We start from the raw sequence: 20937 nt of genomic DNA, 5'->3' as shown, positions 1-20937 counted from the left end.
GAGAAGGCAGGGCAGACGGCAGAGTAGAAGCGCCAGTAATCTGCCCTCCCGCCTAACAGATGTTGAGCTGGCAGCAACCATCTGAAGTGACTGTTCTGGAAGTTATCCCAGGGAGAGCTGGAGGAAGAAGCTGGTACAGTTTTGGAATTTTGGTGCATCTCAATGTATTTCACGGTGGTGGCTAGCATCCCTTGGTCTCCAACCCCATGTGTGCCGCCATGCAGGCAGCTGCTCATGTTGCCGGTGAAACTTGCTGGCACCCCGATGGGTGAGGAGGACCTTGTCCTCCAAACATTGGGGTTGTAGGTTCGGATTGCTGTTTGCTGCTCTTGATCAGTGAGGGGCTGGCCCAGAGGTTGGTGACCATTGTTTCAACCCCCAACGGCTGAGGTGGCTTCCAGGGAATTTAAAAGAGATGGTGCTCTTCTCCCCCCAACTCTTGGGAGCCAGACATTTAAGGAAATCTTTGTCCGGTCACTGGCTGACTGTAGAGATAAAGGAACAGAAACTTCAGTGACCACACACAATAAATACATACTTTGCAAAAAATAGTTTGGAAAAGCCACAAATGGATTCCAGCCATCAACAAGCAAGATACAGTAATCCCTGAGAAACGGGAGAATTAGAATTACTACAACAGAGTACTCAAAATATCCAGTTCTCAGAAAACTTACGAAACATACAAAGAAATGAGAAAATATGGCACATTTACAGAAAAAAGAATTTGACAGAAATTATCCCTGAGGAAGCCCAGACGTTGGAAATATTAGTCAAAGATGTTAAATCAACTGCCTTAAGTATATTCAATGCCTAAAGAAAATCATGGGCAAAAAACTAAATGAAATCAAAAAATTATGTATGAATGAAGTATAAGAATATGAATAAAGAGATAGAAGTTGTAAAACGGGAACCAAAACTTGGAAGCAAGCAAGGTTTCCTTCAGTAAGTAAATGGATAAATAAACTGTGGTACATCCAAACAATGGAATTTACTCAGCACTAAAAAGAAATGAGTTATTGGGGCACGTGGGTGCCTCAGTGGGTTAAGCGTCCAACTTCAGCTCAGGTCATGATCTCATGGCTCGTGGGTTCAAGCCCTGCACTGGACGCTGGGCTGACAACGCAGAGCCTGGAGCCCGCTTCAGATTCTATGTCTCGCTTTCTGTCTCTCTGCCCCTATGATCTTTCTCTCTCTCTCTCTCTCTCTCTCTCTCTCAAAAATAAATATTAAAATTTTTTTAAAAAAGGAATTGAGTTATCAGGCCATGAGAACACATGGAGGAATCTTAACTGCATATTACTAACTAAAAGAAACCACGCTGAAAAGGCTACTACTGCATGATTATAGCTATCTGACATTCTAGAAAAGGCAAAACTATGGAAACAGTAGAAAGATTAGTGGCTGTTAGGGGTTGGGGAAGGGAGCACGGAAATTATTCTGTTTGATACTGTCATGGTGGATACATGTCCTTCTACGTTGGTGAAATCCCGTAGAATGTACGACGCCAAAAATAAACGTTAGTGTAAACTTATGGACTTTGGGTGATAACGATGTATTAACACAGGTTCATCCGTTGTAACAAATGTACCACTTTAGTGCAGGATGTTCATCGTATAGGACGCTGTGCATGTTTGGGGGAATGAGGTATAGGAGGACTCTCTGTACTTCCCACTTGATTTTTCCATGAACCCAAAACTGCTTTAAAAATAGCCTATTAAAAATGGAAACAGGGGCACCTGGGTCGCTCAGTCGGTTAAGCATCTGACTCTTGATTTTGGCTCAGGTCATGATCTCATGGTTCATGAGATCAAGTCCCACGTCGGGCTCTGCTTTAACAGCACAGAACCTGCTTGGGATTCTCTCTTTCCCTCTCTCTGTGACCATCCCCTGCTTGTGTTTGGTCTCTCTCTTTCTCTCTGTCTCTGTCTCTGTCTCTCAAAATACATTTTTATAATTTTTTTTAAATAAAAAGATGGAAACAAAAAAATTCTGGAATTGAAAAATCTAATAACTGAAATGAATAAAGGTCACTAAAGGGGCTCAACAACAGATTTGAGCAGGCAGAAGAAAGGATCAGATTTGAGCAGGCAGAAGAAAGGACAATTGAATTGCTTAGTCTGAGAAGCAGAAATTTTTAAAAATGAGGAAAAGTGAACAGAACCTGAGGGACTTGTGGGGCCCCATCAAACATGCCACCATAAATTTTTAGGAGTTCCAGAAAGAGAGAGGAAGAGAGAGAGAGAGAGAGAGAGAGAGAGAGAGAGAAGGACATAATATTTGAAAAAAAAAATAAGGCTGAAAACTTCTCAAATCTTAGGAAAGACATAAATGTATGTTCAAGAGCCTCAATGAACTCTAAATAAGGTAAATTCAAAGAGCCCAATGCTGAGACACATTGTAATCAAAACGTGAGAATTGTAAAAGTTGCAACATAGAAACAACTTTTCACATACAGGTAACCTTCAATAAAATTAACAGCTAATGTCTCCTTGGAAACCATAGAGGTCAAGAGGCAGTGGGATGATATATTTAAAGTCCTGAAGGAGGGGCGCCTGGGTGGCGCAGTCGGTTAAGCGTCCGACTTCAGCCAGGTCACGATCTCGCGTCAGGTTCTGGGCTGATGGCTCAGAGCCTGGAGCCTGTTTCCGATTCTGTGTCTCCCTCTCTCTCTGCCCCTCCCCCGTTCATGCTCTGTCTCTCTCTGTCCCAAAAATAAATAAACGTTGAAAAAAAAAAATTAAAGTCCTGAAGGAAAAAAAAATTGCCAACCAAGAATTACATATCCAGCAATGCTATCCTTCAAAGCTGAGGGAGTTCATTCCCAGTTCATTAGACCTGCCCTACAAGGAATGCTAAAGGGAGTCCTTTGTGTTGAAATGAAAGTACCTTAGATGTAGACACAGCCATGAGAACAGACAAGGGACACTGGTAAAGGTAACTACATAGGTAGACATAAAAGCAAGTATTATTGTACTTTTTGTGTGGTTTGTAACTCCTCTTTTCTTTTCCCTATATGATTTAGTGTACCAATGCATAAAACGATTATAAACCTATGTTAATGGGCATAAAATGCATAAACAGGTAATCTATGACAATAACAACGTAAATGGGAAGGGACAGAGATATAGCAAGAAAATGTTTGTACATTATCAAAACTAAGTTAGTATTAAAATTAAGTTGTTATAAGTTTAAAATGTTAATTATATTCCCCAAGGTAACCACTAAGGAAATAACCTTTAAAAGTGCAAAAAGGAGGAGCGTCTGGGTGACTCGGGCGGTTAAGTATCTAACTCTTGATTTCGGCTCAGGTCGTGATATCACGGTTTGTGAGATCGAGCCCTGTGTCATGCTCTTTGCTGACAGCATGGAGCCTGCTTGGGATTCTCCCCCCAACCCCCACTTCGCTGTCTCTGAATAAATCAATAAACATTTAAAAAAAGGAAAGAAAAAGTGAATCAAAATGTTATGCTACAAGTAACCAACTACATACAGAAAAGGGGAGTAATGGAGAAATTGAGGAACAAAAAACATAAGATACAGAAAACAGATAAACGACAGAAGTAAATCCTTTTTTATCAGTCACATCAAAGTAAATGGACTAAATTCCCCTATTAAAAGGCAGAAATTGGCAAATTGGATTAAAAAAGAAAGCAGTATCCATCTATATGCTGTGTACAAGAGACTTCCTTTAGATAAAAGGACACTAAGAGATTGTAAGTAAAAACAATGAACAATATATTCCATGAAAATAATAGCCAAAAGGGAGCTGAGGCGGTTATATTATTGTCAGACAAAATAGACCTTAAATCAAAAGAGGTTACAAGAAACAAAGAAGGACAAAATATATTGATAAAAAGTTTGATACAGCAAGAAGGTAATAACAATTATAAACATACACGCATCTAACAACAGAGCCCCAAAATATATGAAACAAAAATTGACAGAATTGAAGGGAGAAACAGATAGTTCTACAATAATATTTGCATATGTTAACACCCTGCTTTTCGTAATGGATAGAAGAACCAAGCAAAAGATCAATAAGGAAATAGAGAACTTGAACAACACTATGAATCAATGACATATAATAGACATATACAAATACAGCATTCAGCAACAGCAGTATACACATTCTTCTCAAGTGTACATGGAACATTCTCTACAGTAGACCATATATTGGATCACAAACCAAACGTTAACAGGTTTTAAAAAATTGAAATCATTCAAAGTATCTTTTCTGATCAAAATAGAATGAAACTAAAAATCAATGACAGAAGGAAAACTGGAAAATTCACAGACATGTGGAAATTCAACAACATATTCTTAAACAACTCATGTCTCAAAGTGGAAGTCACAAGGAAAATTACAAAATACCTTGAGATAAGTGAAAATGAAAACGCAAGTTACCAAAAGTTACGGGATACAGAAAAGGTAACGCTAAGAGGGAAATTTATAACTGTAAATGCATATGCACTAAAAAAGAAGAAATTCTCAAATCATGACTTAACTGTACACTATGAGGAACTAGAAAATGAAGCGTGAATTAAACCAAAAGATGGCAGAGGTAAGGAAATAATAAAGATTAGAGTGGAGATAAATAAAATAGAGAACAAAGAAACTGTACTAGAGAAAATCAACAAAACCAAAAGCCGGTTCTTGGAATAGATTAACAAAATTGACAAATCTTTAGCTAGATTGACTAAGAAAAACAGAAGAGATTCAAATTACTAAAGTCAGAAATGAAAGTGGGACATGAAAAGATGCTCAGCATCACTCATAATCAGGAAAATGCAAATCAAAACCACAGTGAGATATCACCTCACACCTGTCAGAATGACTAAAATCAACAACACAAAGAACAGTAAATGTTGGTGAGGATGTGGAGAAAAAGGAACCCTCTTGCTCTGCTGGTGGGAATGCAAACTGGTGCAGCCACTCTGGAAAACAGTATGGAGGTTCCTCAAAAAATTAAACATGGAACTACCTTGCAATCCAGGAATTGCACTACCAGGGTACTTAACAAAAAAATAAAAAAACACTAATCAAAGGGATACATGTACCCCTATGTTTCTTTTCTTTTCTTTTTTTTTTTTTTCCATTTAAATTCAAGTTAGTTTACATATGTGTAGTCTTGGCTTCAGGAGTAGAACCTAGTGATTCATCTCTTACATATGACACCAGCGCCCATCCCAACCAGTGTCTTCCTTAATGCCCATCACCCATTTCATCTATCCCCCCACCCACCTTCCCTCAAGCAGCCCTCAGTTTGTTCTCTGTATTTAAGTGTCTTTCATGGTTTGCCTCCCTCTCTCTTTTTATCTTACTTTTCCTTCCCTTCTCCTATGTTCATCTGTTGAGTTTCTCAAATTTCACATAAGAGTGAAATCATATATCTTTCTCTGATTGACTTATTTCACTTAGCATAATCCCTTCTAGTTCCATCCATGTTGTTGCAAATGGCAAGATTTTATTCTTTTTCACCACCGAGTAGTATTACATTGTATATATAAACCACATCTTCTTTATCCATTCATCAGTAGATGGACATTTGGGCTCTTTCCATACTTTGGCTGTTGTCGATAGTGTTGCTATGAAAGGGGGTACATGTGCCCCTTTGAAACAACACACCTGTATCCCTTCGATAAATACCTAGTAGTGCAATTTCTGGGTCGTAGGGTAGTTCTATTTTTAATTATTTGAGGAACCTCCATACTGTTTTCCAGAGTGGCTGCACCAGTTTGCATTCCCACCAACAGCATGCACCCCTATATTAACTGCAGCATTGTTTATAATAGCCAAACTATATAAACAGCCAAAATGTCCATCAACTGCCGAATGGATAAAGAAGAGGTGATATAGACCTACAATGGAATATTGTTCAGCGATAAAAAAGAATGAACTCTTGCTGTTTGCAACAACATGGATGGAGCTAGAGAGTATAATTCTAAGCTAAATAAGTCTGTCAGAGAAAGACAAACACCATATGATTTCATTCGTATGTGGAATTTAAGAAACAAAACAAACAAACAAAGGCGGGGGGAGAAAGAGAAGGGCAAACCAAGAAACAAACTCTTGGGGCACCTGGGTGGCTCAGTCAGTTGGACGTCCAACTTTGACTCAGGTTGTGATGTCACAGTTCATGAGTTCGAGACCCACATTAGACTCACATGGAGCCCGCTTTGGATCCTCTTTCTCCCTGTCTTTACTCCTCCCCTGCTCACACTCTCTGTCTTTCTCAAAAGTAAATAAACAAACAAACAAAAAAAGAAACCAACTCTTAACTGTAGAGAACAAACTGATGGTCACCAGAGAAGAAAAGGGTGGGGGGAGGGGGAAAATAGAGGCTGAGGATTAAAGAGTACACCTATCATGATGAAAATAAAATAAAATGGAAAAAGAGAGAAAGATTAAAAAAAAAGAAATTAAAGTGGGGATATTACTACAGATTTTATAGATTATGAGAATACTATGAACAATTATACATCCAACAAATTGGGTAACCTAGATAGACAAATTCCTAGAAACATACAATCTATAAGAACTGACACACGAAGAAGGACTATCTGAACAGACCTATATATAACAAGTAAGGAGACTGAACCGGTAATCAGAAACCTCTCAATGAAAGGCCCATGATGAAAAGCCCAGATGCTGTCACCGGTGAATTTTACCAAACATTTAAGGAAGAATTAACATTAGTATTTCTCAGACTCTTCTAAAAAATTGAAGAGGAGGGAATCCTTCCTAACTCATTCTATGAGGTCAACATTACACTGATACCAAAGCCTAATAAAGACAACATAAGAAAAGAAAATTATAGACCAATATGCCTTATGAATATGGATGTAAAAATTCTCAGCAAAATATTAGCAAATAAATTCCAGCAGCATATTAAAAACATTCTACACCACAGCCAAGTGGGATTTATTCCTGGAATGCAATAATGGATCAATACATGAAAGTCAATCAATGCAACACACCACAGTAAAAGAATGGAAAGAAAACTGTATGTTCATCTCAATGGATGCAGACAAAGCATTTGTCAAAATTCAACATCTTTCCATGATTAAAAAAAAAAAAAACACCCAGTAAAGTAGAAATAGAGGAGAATTTCCTCAATACGATAAAAACCATATATGAAAAAACTCACAGTTGACATCCTACCCAATGATGACAGACTAAGAGCTTCTCTCCTAAGATCAGCAACAAGACCAGAAAGCCTACTTTTCCTGCATCAATTGAACATAGTACTGAAAGTTCTAGCCAGAGAAATTAGGCAAGAAAAAGAAATAAGGTATCCAAATTGGAAAGGAGAAAATAAAATGATCTCTGTTCACAGATGACATGATCCTACATGTCAAGTCCCTAACAGTTACACATACACACACACACCTGTTAGAACTAATATTAAGTTGTAGGATACAAAACCAATGCACACACACACACGTGCAAATATATATATATATATACATACACACACACAAATATATATATACACAAATATATCTATATGCAAGTATATATATATATACATACACAAATACACACACACACACACACACACACACACACACACACACACATATTTGCAACAAACAATCCTGAAAGGAAATTAAGAAAACAATTCCATTTACAAATGCGTACAAAAAGAATAAAATATTTGGGAATAAATTTAACCATGGTGACAAAAAAAAAGTATATCCTGAAAAACTACAAAACACTGCTGAAATTAAAGAAGCCTAAATAAAAGACATTCTATGTTCATGGACTGGAAGACTTAATGTTGTTCAAATGGCAATACTCCCCAAAGTGATCTACAGATTCATTACAGTCCTTAACAAAATCCCGGTGACTTTTTTACACAAATACAAGAATTCATCCTAAAACTTCATATGGAATTGCAAGGGGCCCTGAATAGGCCAAAGTAATTTTGAAGAATAAGAAGAGTTGGAGGATTACATTCAAATGTATCAAAGACCTAAACTTCAGACTAAAACTATAAAACTTTTAGAGGAAAACCGGGTAACACCTTCATGCATTCCATCTGGCATTTCCACTTTTGATACAACACCGAGATATGTTGGGTTTCATCAAAATTAAAAACTTCTGTCCATCAAGACAGTAAAAACAAAAAGCTCACAGAATGGGAGCAAATATTTGCAAATAACATCTCTGATAAGGGATTAATAGGCAGAAGACATAAAAAACTCCTGAGACTCAACAGCCAAAACAGAAACAACTCAAGTCAAAACTGGGCAAAAGACTTGAGTTGACGTTTCCCCAAAGATGGCATCCAAATGGCCCATAAGCATATAAAAATACTCAACATCGCCAGTCATTGGAGAAATTCCAGTCGAAACTACAGTGAGACACCACTTCATGCTCATTAGAATGGCAATTATCCAAAAAGTGAAAAATAATGAGTCTTGACAAGAATGTGGAGAAATTGGGACCCTCATGTATTGATTGCGGGAATGAAAAATGCTGCAACTATTATAGAAAACACTTTGACATTTCCTCACAAAGTTACATATAGAGCTACCATATGACCCAGCAATTCCACTCCTAGATATACATCCAAAGGACCTGAAAGCAGCGATTCACATAAATACTTGTACACCAATGTTCACAGCAGCATTATGCACAAGAGACCAAAAGTGGAAAACCCGTGTTCGTCGATAAATGAAGGGATACATAAAAAGTGCTATATATATATTGGAATACTACTCAGTTCTTAAAATGAGTAAGGTACGGACACATGCAGCAACACGGATGAACCTTGAAGACCTTACGGTAAGTGAAATAAACCAGCCACAAAAAGACAGCTACTGTCTGATTCTGCTCACACGAGGCACCTAGAGTAGGCGAATTCATGGCGGCGGAAAGTAGACCAGGGGTTACCAGGGGCTGAGGGGAGGGGAAAGCTGGGATGATGAGAGATTTTGGATCTAGATAGTGGTGACTTGGTAAGCTGCTGGGGGATACACTCCATCCAATGTAGGGCATAAGCCAAATGGTGACAAGTCGGGGAGAAACACAGGCTCCATCTCAGCAAAGAGATGCAGGTAGAAATTCTCAGAATGATGCCGAAGGAAATCTTGGGGGACAGCTGCCTGCAGGCCTGGAGGGAACACTGTCCCAGCTAAAATAAAAGAGGGAAGGAATGTCTCTGATGAACATTAAAATAATAGACAAGTGAGTATGTTTGACCAACTGACAGGCTGGGTTTGTCACAGAGCTGAGGATAAATCGCTGACACATGCAGAGAGAACTCAGGAGCTGTCAACGCCAGGGAAATCATAGCACACGGATAGTTCAGCTGGGAACAAAATTCACAGCATCGTAAACATGTGAGCAACTGTCAGTGAATAACTCAAGGACTCTGACTTATGCTTCCCATACAAGAGTTTCCTCATCTGCGTGAGCGGGGACAGTCATTGGACCACTGTCAAGGAACAAAGGCAATACCAGGACTTAGGAGAGAGAGGAAGAAGAAAAGGGAGAATGATACCGTGGAGGGTTTTACATTTGGGGGCAAGCTGATTAGCTGGCAGTCTACCCTTGAGCACTGGGGTTGACCGGGGGGATCCAAAAGAATTTCCATTGTTGATGGACTCTCTGGAAATCCTGAGGGCGTCAGAGTGAACAGATGCGCAGGCTGTCGGGAGTATGGTCGGCTGGTCCTGCCACATCTGCCACGGGGTCAGCCCCATTGCTGGGGCCAGAACTGCTCTCCGTCTCCACGGATCTAACTAAACACCGTGCTCTGGGAGACTGGGTAGAGGGGAGGTGGTGGGTACACAGAGGGTGATGTAAGAGTTGAGTTCTCATCTTAGAAAGCAGGAAATTAATGCACAATGTCTAAAATCGAAAAGTTAAGAACTAGCAGTGTGTGCATATCATATTCTGGACATTCAGGTAGCAATGGCTGGAAACCACTGGACTATATATCCCGGGTCCAGCACTTCCTAGCTGTGTGACCTTGGGCAGAACTTTGCCTGCTTGAAACGCAGTGTCCTCATCTGTAAAATGGGGATGTTATTGCCGACTTCATAAGGCCATTGTGGTTATTACATGCATGGCAAGTGCTTTGCCTGGTATGGTACTGTGCAATCAGTAAAAGGTTAACCCCCTGAGCTATTGCCCTTATTAACATTGCCACTCCTTGCACTATGGAGTATTGTACTGGCCAAGGCCTGGACCTGGGTCAAGGGAAAATTAAAAGGGCCAGTTCCTGCCACAAGGACCCAAGACAACCCTGTGTCTTTCTCCATGGTGGGGAGAGGGTCCTGTGCCCATGAGAAAGAAGCAAGATGGATAAAAGCCTCAGCAACTCCTTCTCGTTCTTTGGAATTTTGCCAAGAAAATCTGTCAATGTGACTTGAAAAGAAGGGACCATAAAAAGCTTCAAGACAGGAGGAATTTCTCACCGATCTTTGAATAAACACATGAGCTGGGGGCTTTGAACTAGGCTGTCAGTGGGGGCGGGGGGGGAGGGGTCAGAAGGAGATTCCAACATGAAGAGATGGGGTGTGTGCCCCGGAGGAGGTCACAGCCTGACACCTGGGGCACATGTGGGAGAACTGGCAATGACCACTTAGAAGCCCGCTTTTATTCCCGTGAAGAAGGGGGGGGGGGGTGGGGAGGAGGCAAAGAAGGAAATGAGAAGGTGGCTTTTCATTTCAGTTCGTTGTACGTGATTTCTTACCAGGCTCTTCTGCGGTATTGAAAATAGCTCTGAGACTAACCCCTGGGAGCCCCCACCTGCACCCAAAACTACCTTTCAGAGATTGTCAGGGTGGTGAGCCCACCATCCCCACGCTGGATCTAAGTCAGAACTAAACTGAGTCCCGGGAGTACTAGTCAAGTCACTTTCTCAGTTTTGTGCTTATAGGGAATTTTTTTTTTTTTAAGTAGGTTTCGCGCCCAGCACAAGGCCCAACGTGGAGCCTGAACTCATGACCCTGAGATCAAGATCAAGACCTGAGGTGAGAGCAAGAGTCGGACGCCTAACCGACTGAGCCACCCAGGGGCCCCTCTCAGGTCCGTGTTTGTAGAAAGGGGGCGACCATTTCTCCCCATGGTAGTTTTCGCCTCCTGTTAGCTCATTTTGAAAATCGATTTGCCACAGTTCAGTGGCAGAACATGCGTGAGAGAGCAAAGGGGTCTGTGGTGGGGAAAGCACAGTTATGCCTCGTGTCATTACCCATCACCTTGGGAAAGGGCACAAAACCTCGGTTTTCGTTATCTGCAAAATGGGCGTTCCAGGCTTCCCTCTGCAGAGAAGTTTCCCTCAAGGACGTGTACGTGACATGCGTATAACTGGCCAGAGACGAAGCTGCCAAGCGGCAGTTATTAGTCTGATATAAGTGGCAAAAAATATAATGGATTAATTGTAGTCACAATTAAAATCATCTTACGGTAATATAAAACCATATAATCATAATGATAGAGAATTATTATGACATTATTATTATTAATAATAATAGTATCATCAAATTAGCACTCCAGGCCTGGGAACTGCTCCCACAACCTCAACCTGTGGCTTAAGCACCATAATTTTCTAAAAACACTTGCCCCCATAGCTGCCTCGCCCCCTTGCCTCTCCTCTGAGCCCTTACATGTGCCTCCCTGGATGACCGTGTGGCCTGAGCATGCCTTCCTGGTGATGGTTCTTGTTTTGTAATTTGACCTTTGGGAGTCACCATTCTGTCTCCTGACACTCTCATTCATCTCTGTATCCGGTGCCTTCCATAATAGCAGGACACAGTAGGTCCGTGATAAATGACCTCATAAATGACCTTGTCCATCATTGTCCCCAGTAAAGACTTGTGGAATGAAAAGCCGTCTCCATTTTTGCACTGTGTTATAGACAGCCGGATTGGGACAATATTTAAGTTTTATTCTGCCCCCTCCCCCGCCTACATTTCTGTCATTCAAGTAGGACTCAGGGTAAAGGTGTCTTGGCAGAGAGAGGGGAGAAAAAAATGCTGGCTTTTGCTTTCAAAACTTAGGGGAGGATATTCTTGACAGAGACAAAGTAACTGAGCCAGAGGGGCGCCTGGGTGGCTCAGTCGGTTAAGCGTCCGACTTCAGCTCAGGTCATGATCCCACGGTTGGTGGGTTCGAGCCCTGTGTCAGGCTCTGTGCTGGCAGCTCAGAGCCTGGAACCTGCTTCGGATTCTGTGTCTGCCCCTCCCTCTCTCTCTGCCCCTCCCCCGCTAGCACTCTGTCTCTCTCTCTCTCAAAAAATAAGTAAACATTATGGGGCGCCTGGGTGGCCCAGTCAGTTAAGTGCCCAACTTTGGCTCAGGTCATGATCTCACGGTTTGAGTTCAAGCCCCATGTCCAGCTCTGTTCTGACAGCTCAGAGCCTGTAGCCTGCTTTGGATTCTGTGTCTCCCTCTCTCTCTCTGCCCCTCCCCTGCTCACAATCTGTCCCTCTCTCTCAAAAATGAATAAACCTAAATAAATAAATAAATAAATAAATAAACAGACATAAAAACAATTTTTTTTTTAAGTAGCTGGGCACAGGAAATAATTTCCCCTCTATTAGAAAAAATAGCCCAAAGATTTAAATGTGGAAAACAATAAGATTATTAAAATTCTAAAGAAAAAAATGACCTGATATTTCTTTATAACCTTGGAATATGAAAGACTTTTTTAACTATGACACCATATCCAAAATCTGTAAAAGGACTGATAAAATAGACTACACAGAACAAGCAAAGAAAAAATCACCAAACATGGCCAAAAACACCTCAAGGAAAGTCCAAAGGCAAATGAAAAATGGAAACCAAACATTTGCATCTTTTACTTATAAACAGAAAGGAAAAGGCCAGCTACCCAATAGAAAATTGGGCAAACACAATGAACAGACAGTTCATAAACAGGGGAAAACATCATAAAGATGTTTGGTCTCATTCCTAATAGAAGATAAATTCAAACTATGCTGATTCTATCTTTCCTTAATAGACTTAAAAATCTAGAAGCTTAATTGCACCTTCTATTGGCAGGGCCATAAGGAAACTGGCACTCTCATTCACCATGGAAAGAGAGGAAACAGGGATAACCCTCGTGGAGGGCAATTTGGCAACATTTGTCAAAATTACTGATGTATTTACCACTGATATAGTGATCAAACTCTGATTTATCTCAAAGTGTGAGATAATAAATCCATTGCAGCAATGTTCGTAATAGCAGAAGATTGGGGAAAAACCAACTGCCCATCAATAAGGGAGTGAATGAGTAAATTATAATATTCTTATATACTGGACTATGCACCTATAAAAAAGAATGAGGAAGCTCTTTATATATTACTGTGAAAGAACTCCAAGATATATTATGTGGAAAAACAAAAATAAAAATAAACAGGGTTTCTTTCTTTCTTTCTTTCTTTCTTTCTTTCTTTCTTTTTTTCTTTCTTCCTTCTTTCTTCTTTCCTTCCTTCCTTCCCTCCTTCCTTCCTTCCTTCTTTCTTTATTTTTGCAAAAAGGGGGGAAGTTCAAATCTATAAGAGTTGGTATATATGTAACGAAACACCGCAAAGAAACTTAAGAAACAAAAAATGGTGTTTTAAATACAATTTTTAGAAATAAATTTAGCAAAAAAGTGTAAAACTTGTACACTGAAAACTACAAAAGATTGTTGAAAGAAGAATTTAAAGACCTAAATAAATGGAGAGAAAGCCTATGTTCATGGGTTGAAAGATTTAATATTGTTAAGATGGCAATATTCCCCAAATTATTCTACAGATTCAATGAAATCCTAATAAAAATACCAACTGGCTTTTCCGCAGAATTTGACAGCTGATCCTAAAATCTTATGGAAATGCAAAGGACCCAGAAGAGCCAAAACAATCCTGAAAAAGAAAAACATACCTGGGAGACTCACACTTTTCAATTTCAAAAACTTACTACAAAGCAATAGTAAATAAGACAGTGTGATACTGGCATAAAGATAAGCATAGACCAATGGAATAGAATTGAGAGTCCACAAATAAAGCTTAACATTTATGTTCAGTTGATAAGGGTACCAAGGCAATTCAATGGGAGAAAGGATAATCTTCTCAACAAATAGTGCTGAGACCACAGGATAGCCATGTGTAAGAGAACAAATTTCGACGCCTACCTCACACCATACACAAAAATTAACTCACGGTGGATCATAGATCTAAATGTAAGAGCTAAAACGACAAGCTTAGAAGAAAACAGGAGTGAATCTTCATTATTTGGGGTTAGGCAATGACACAAAATGCATAAATGATTATAGAGAAGATGAAGAGATTAAGCTTCATGAAAATCAAACACATTTTTGTTTCACAAAATACCATCAAGAAAATAAAAGGGGGGGTGCTTGGGTGGCTCAGTTGGTTAAGTGTCCAATTCTTGATTTGGGCTCAGGTTGTGATCTCACAGTTTGTGAAATCGAGCCTCACTTGGCATTCTCTCTCTTCCTCTCTCTCTGCCTCTGTCTCTCTCTCTCTCCCAAAATAAATAAAATAATTAAAAAAAAAAAGAAAGAAAAGAAAAGGACAGTCCATAGATGTGGAGGAAACATTTGCAAATCATATATTTGTTAAGGGATCCAGAATATATAAAGAATGCTTACAACTGAACAATGAAGAAACATCTCAATTTAAAAATGGGTTAAGGAGTTAGACATTTTTCCAAAAATATATCTGAATCAGCACAGGAAAAGGCGCCCAACATCATTTGTCAATTAGGGAAATGCAAATCAACGTGACACTGAGAGACCTACTAAGATAGTTATAATGAAAAGATGGAAAATGACAAGTGTTGGTGAGGATGTGGAGAATTTGAAGCAAGATGATCAGATGGTCATCTACTGTGGGAAACAATCTGGTAGTTTCTCAAAATGTTCAACACAGAATTGCCACAAGATGCTGCGATCGCACTTCCAAGAAAAATGAAAATATATGTCAACCCAAATACTTGAACACGAAAGTTCACGGCAGCATTATTCATCATAGCCAAACAGCAGAAAGGGCCCAAATGTCCACCACACGACGAATGGATAAACAAAACGTGGCATATCCATTCAATGGAATATAATTTGGCCATAAAGAGGAACAAAGTGCTGACATGTGCCACAACATGAATGAACCTTAAAAACATCATGCTAAGAAGAAGAAGCCAGTCGCAAAGCACCACATTCAATTTTTATAAAATGGCCCACGGTAGGCAAATTGGTAGAGACAGAAAGTTGCAAAACCACATTCAATTTTTATAAAATGGTCCAAATTAGGCAAATGGACAGAGACAGAAAGTAGATCAGTGGTAAGCCTAAGGCTGGGGGTGTGGAGGGACTGAGGGGTGGGGAGTGGTGAAAATGTTCTAAAATTAGATTATAGTGATGATTGCACAAGTCTGTAACTATAATAAATAACATTGACTTGTACACTTTAAATGGGTAAACTTTCAGGCATGTAAATTATATGTCAGTAAGGCTGTTTATTCCAGGGGAGGCAGGACCTGGGCAGATGGGGGACAGGGAGGGAAGAAGACTTCGTATTATATACCTTTTTATACTGTCTGGGCTTGCAAAGTGTGACCACTACCTACTCAAAAAGCCAATTTTTAAAAAAGTTTACTTATTTATTTTGAGAGAGAGAGAGAGAGGAGGGGGGAAAGGCAGAGAGAGAGAATCCCAAGCAGGCTCTGTGCAGAGCTGAGAGCACAGAGCCCCATCCACAGCTTGAACTCACAAACCGCGAGATCATGACCTGAGCCGAAATCAAGAGTCGGCTGCTTAACCAACTGAGCTACCCAGGCGCCCCTCAACAAGCAAATTTAAAACGCCAAAGAATCACACAAAATGAAAAAGAGACCTCTGACCCTTCCCTCATTTGGGGAGAGGAGAGGGAGGGTGCTAACCCACTGTGAAGGGATGGCTGGGTGGGCGGTGGGTTAGATTGGACAGGGCAGCCCTAGAGAGCTTCTAAGACTCACTCATGGTCTGGAAGCCAGCAAGCTGTGGAGACTGATGGGGACATAGTTGGGCAGATGGTCGACAACCAGCAGACCAGAGGGTGCCGTGGCTGCTCCCCACTCCCCAACCACCACCTGGACCTACATAAAATCCCAGAACCATCATCCAGCCCCTACGAAGGGCAGGAAAACTCTAGGACCGACACAGGCTGGGCAGAATAGAAGCCTGAGAAAGAAGTTCCACAGCCCTTCTCGGAACCTTTGCTTGTGACTCCTCAAGAGGGCTTCTGGAGGGTTCGAAGCCCTTGTGAGGTTTTGAGGGACATCTGGTGGGGCAGAGACTCTTCTTCATTGTGCAGCTGGGGAAACAGAGTCTGGAGAGGCGAAGGACCCGTCCAAGGTCACACGGTGAGTCCGTGAACATGGGGAGCCAGAACCCCTGACCGTGGGCCGGTACTGATTCTGCTGTGCCAGGCAGCCTCGCTCAGCACTGGGTCACAGTTCTGACCCATTCTCAGCCCGTGATCCTGGAAGCCCTGGCACTTTCACCCTGTGTCAAGGTGGGTGTCCTCACCTGTTCCGGCTGTCTCAGAAATTTTATACATTTGAGCCCTTCTCTGGGGACCTGTCTGGGGACATGGTCACTGGATGCAAAAAGGAATCAGAGAAAAGATAGACTCCTTGCCTGACGTGTGGGGGACAGAGCAGCAGCGTGGGTCCCATCGGCTCCAGCAACCTATGCTTCCTGCTCTGTCACTTTGAACGAACCTTTAAAACCCTGATAAAAATTCTACAGGGCATACGATCCAGGTTCTTCAATAAATAAACAGCGGGGGGAATAAATGAGACCAGATGGGAATTGCTCTAGATTAACACATACAATCAAAGGTAGAATGTGGTCTGTGCTCAGATCCTGATTTGAACAAACCGACCGGAAAAGACATTGATCAGACAACTGGGAAACCTCAACCCTGATCGGCTATTTGGTCCTAGTACTAGGGGGTCATTCTTTTCAGAATTGGTCAGGCCATGATGGTTAGTTTTCTGGGTGTTGTTTTCTGAAAAAGTTTTTAAGAGATGGCTGCTGAGGCATCCACACATCAAAGAATACAATGTTTGTTGTTAGCTTTAAGATGATCCAGTGGGGCTGGAGGGGGAAAATGGCGGGCGTAGACGATCTAAGGCTGGCCCTACGTTGATAATTGTTAAAGTCAGGGGATGGATGCAGAAGGTGCATACCTACCCTCCAGCCTCCCAGCTCCTCTCCCGGCATGCAAGCTGCAAACCCCCAGAGCCCCCAGACTTGGGGTGGCCCCCAGACAAGCCCGAGCTTGTCCATCTGCTGTGGGTGCTACTCGCGCCGAACCCCACCGAACCCATGCGGGGCGCCCCTGGCCAAGACCTCCTTGCCCCCACTGCCTCCCGCCCCCCCCCACCCGGCCACCTCCCCGGCTACTCACACCACTCCGGGCCCGCCCGGGTCCGGCCACCTCGCCTGCTCCGGCCCAAGCCACTCATTACTCAGGACGTTTATTATTAGCCTTAGATTTGATTAGTGCCTGAGCTGCACTTCCTGGGTTTTCCCCCCAACCTGTAGGATGTAAATCAGCGGCACCCCCTCCCGCCCCTGCACCTGCGTGGTAGGAGCCGAGGTGGGTGGCCTGGGCGTGCTTCAGGAGTCCCCAACGGTGCTGTCTGCGGAGCCTCCCCTGCATGCTTCCCGGCAGGGACCGCAGAGCAGGGAGGGCTGGTCTGGCCTTGAGATGAGGTATAGACTGGTATGACCCCCATCTGGCCCTGACCCCGCACTTGGACCTGGTTTCCTGCCCCCTGGCACACACCCCAGGCTGCACCCAGGACAAACCAGCTCTCCAGCCTCAGGCCCTTCCCCCTTCCTTGACGACCATTTCCTATTTCATTGCGGGGTCATCTCTTGTTTGGTCCTCAGGCTCCACTGAGGGGCCAACTCCTTCAGGAAGCCATCCCTGATTTCTCTGTGCTTCCTAAGCCCTATCCTTTCCCGTATCAAAGCACTCAGCAGGCTGACATTAGAGCAGGACAGCCTGGGTTTGAATCTCAGCCTGGCCACTTACCAGCAGGAAGCCTTGGAGACAATTCACTTAACTTCTCTGTGCCTCCATTTTCTCTCCTCATAAGTGGGTATAACAACAGTTCCTGGCTCACGGGTTGTTGGGAGAATGGAAGGGGCACAGTTAAATTCTTAGGGCAAGTTCTCAGCATGTAGCAAGTTCTCAAGAAACAATATGGAGGATTAGCACCGTAGCCCTCATCACACTCTTGTGACTTGATTTCCATGGCTTCCCAACTCCCTCCATGGGATTAAGACAGGAGTGAGACAAATTTAGGAGCCCATGGCATCTAGGAAGGAAGTGTGAGGGATGGGAAGGAATCAGGCAGGTGGAGGGGAAGCAGGAGGGCATCCCAGGAAGCAGTTAGGACAGGAGCGAGGGCAGAAGGGAGGAAAGCGAAAGGCTGATTTGGATGAACCTGACCTGAGACAACAGCAGAGGACATACAAATGATTGGTAAGCCTTAAAAAGTGCTCGGACTCAAAAATGAGAGAAACACAACCTCAACAATGAAGAAGGAATTTTCATCCGTCAGGTTGGCAAAATCTGAAACTTAGATAATGCCGAGAACTAGAGGTGATCTAGGGAAATGTGACCTCACGCCCTGCTGGAGGGAGGGGGTAGGTACTACCATTTTGGAGGGCAATCTGCCGGGACCAATGAAAACGCACAGCCTACACCCAACCCACAACCCAGAAATTCTCCTCCATGTGCCACAAGTGCACAGCGCTGTTCGCGGAAGCCTAGCTAATACTAGGGAGCATCTGGAAACAACATAAATGTCCAACCCACAGAGCATGGCCGGATAAAGTGAGGTTCACAGGTCGTAACCAGGGATATTATGCAATGGAGATATTCATAGATCTAGAGGAGACAGATCTGTAGGCAGTGATGTGGAGTGATGGTCAAGACAAATCACTGAGTGAAAAACAAATAAAAAAGGAGTTTGTAGCCTGATACCTACGGTAAGATACGTTTTTGTGAAGCAGAGTCATGAATCGCATTCTCCATGGCCCCCTACACAGTGGGCATGATGACGATGGTTGCCTCAGGGTAGAACAAGAGGGGACGAGGTTTGGGGGTGATGGTCAAAGGTGACTTTAGTCCTATTTGTAACGCTTTAATTTTTACACAGAGAAGATACTTACGTATTACTTGTGTCAGTGAAAAGTAACAAAGCTGCGGGGTGGGGCTGGGAGCCAGAGGCAGTCACAGACACCGTTGCCAGGAACTTTCTGCCTGTTGAAAGCCCAGAGTCAGTGTTGGCTGCCCTCAGTGCGTCTCCTCCTTACCTTCTTACCCAGAGGTGGGGCTCTCACCGCCTCACAAAGCAGCTGGCTCCCGGGGGGTTAGTTCTGACCGTTAAAAAGCGGTCTCTGTCTATCGAGCAGGCTGTGCCTTCCAGAAACAGACCCGCTAGACTGATTGCTATTGTCTGCAGCCACACACATTGCCTTGCTCAATGAGATAGCACTTTGGAGTTAGAAAGCAGGCATGGGTTTGGCAGGAAACAAAAATCAAATACAATCCAATCTGATTTGTAGGGTGGCCAGGAACTGAATGGTAGAGTTTCCTAAAGTCTCATTGCTGATCGAAGCTGGTTAGCGCTGTCGCTCAAACACCTTTTACAGATAATGGATTTTATTTGCTTTCTATTTTCTTTCATCAGAAGTGTAATTTACATGAAGTGAAATGCATGAATTTTGAGTGTGCAGGTCAATGAATGCTTACTATGTGCGTACCCAGACAACGCTACCCAGATCGGGACTTTGGACATTTGGAGCCCCCCAGAAGGCCCCCTCACTGCCCCTTCCAGGAAGTCACCCCACCACCGCAGAATAGCCATCATCCTGACTTCTGTCCCCATAGATTCATTTTGCTTGTTCTTGAACTTCGTATAAACAGGAACATATAGGGGAGAGGGAGGGAGGCAAACCATAAGAGACTCTTAAATACTGAGAACAAACTGAGGGTTGATGGGGGATGGGGGAGAGGGGAGAGTGGGTGACGGGCACTTGTTGGGATGAGCAATGGGTGTTGTATGGAAACCAATCTGACAATAAATTATGTTTAAAAAAAGGAAACAGGAACATACAGAGGGGATTATCCACAACTTTCTTCTGACTTCTTTTGGTTGGTGTCAGATTTTGTTAAGCCAGACAGAGCAAAGCTATGGGACATTTTTGGAAGGAGTTGTCCAACCTCCAAGGGCCTCATTTTCTCCTGATCTAATGGATGAATGTGAAGCTGAACAGCACAGACCAAAGCTCATGTGACCCCTCCCCACCAGTGCCACACAATTGTTAACAATTATTATTATTGCTGCCTCTGAGCTCAGATTTCACGACCCATGAAAATAGAGTCCCCTCCTCCCTGGGCTCCCTCAGAACAGGTGCTGGAGACTTCTGAGCCTCATTCTGAAACCAGCCCTCTCCGAGCTGTCTCCCGGGGCGGGCGGGGGACGCAAGATTCTAATTTTAAGCTCCACACTTAAGGGGACCAGGGTAAAGATCCCTTGTATACGTCCAGGTTTGGGAGCTGATTCATTCAAATATGTGGACCTAAACAGTTAAAATGAGACACGGTAAAGAAAAATTCACACGGTGTGAAAGGGAATATAGTGACAAAAAAGAAACTTCTCTCATATCTAGATACTCTAGTCGGCCCTTTCCCTGCTTGGAGGCAGCAACTGTGACCAAATCTGGTTCACACAGGCTTCCGCAAAGCCCTGGCATTTACACACATGTATGTGTCGATGGATGATAGATTTTGCCTCAGCCCTCCCACCCAACATACATTTTTTTTTTACACAATTGCTGGTCTATACAGATTAAACACACTGTAAACATCTGACCTTTTTTCACTTGATATAACCTATCAATCAATTCTTACCTTTTTAA

At 42.5% G+C, this 20937-nt stretch overlaps 1 protein-coding gene across 1 annotated transcript in view; it reads right to left on the bottom strand.

The window, feature by feature from the left end:
* The window catches only part of TNFRSF13B (TNF receptor superfamily member 13B), a 37003-nt gene extending 19471 nt beyond the window's left edge, over window positions 1-17532 (bottom strand). The window contains exon 1 of the mRNA XM_086686234.1: window positions 17408-17532. Within this exon, the coding sequence (XP_086542360.1) occupies window positions 17408-17465 (58 nt within the window). The 5' untranslated portion in view covers window positions 17466-17532. The remainder of the gene's footprint in view (window positions 1-17407) is intronic.
* Between the last annotated feature and the right edge of the window lie 3405 nt (window positions 17533-20937).

The sequence above is a fragment of the Puma concolor genome, chromosome E1 (assembly GCF_028749965.1).
Source record: "Puma concolor isolate L17-30 chromosome E1, mPumCon1.1.hap2, whole genome shotgun sequence".
NCBI lineage: Eukaryota > Metazoa > Chordata > Mammalia > Carnivora > Felidae > Puma > Puma concolor.
Note: the sequence above shows the minus strand (reverse complement) of the source record. Positions and strands in the feature narration are given on the sequence as shown.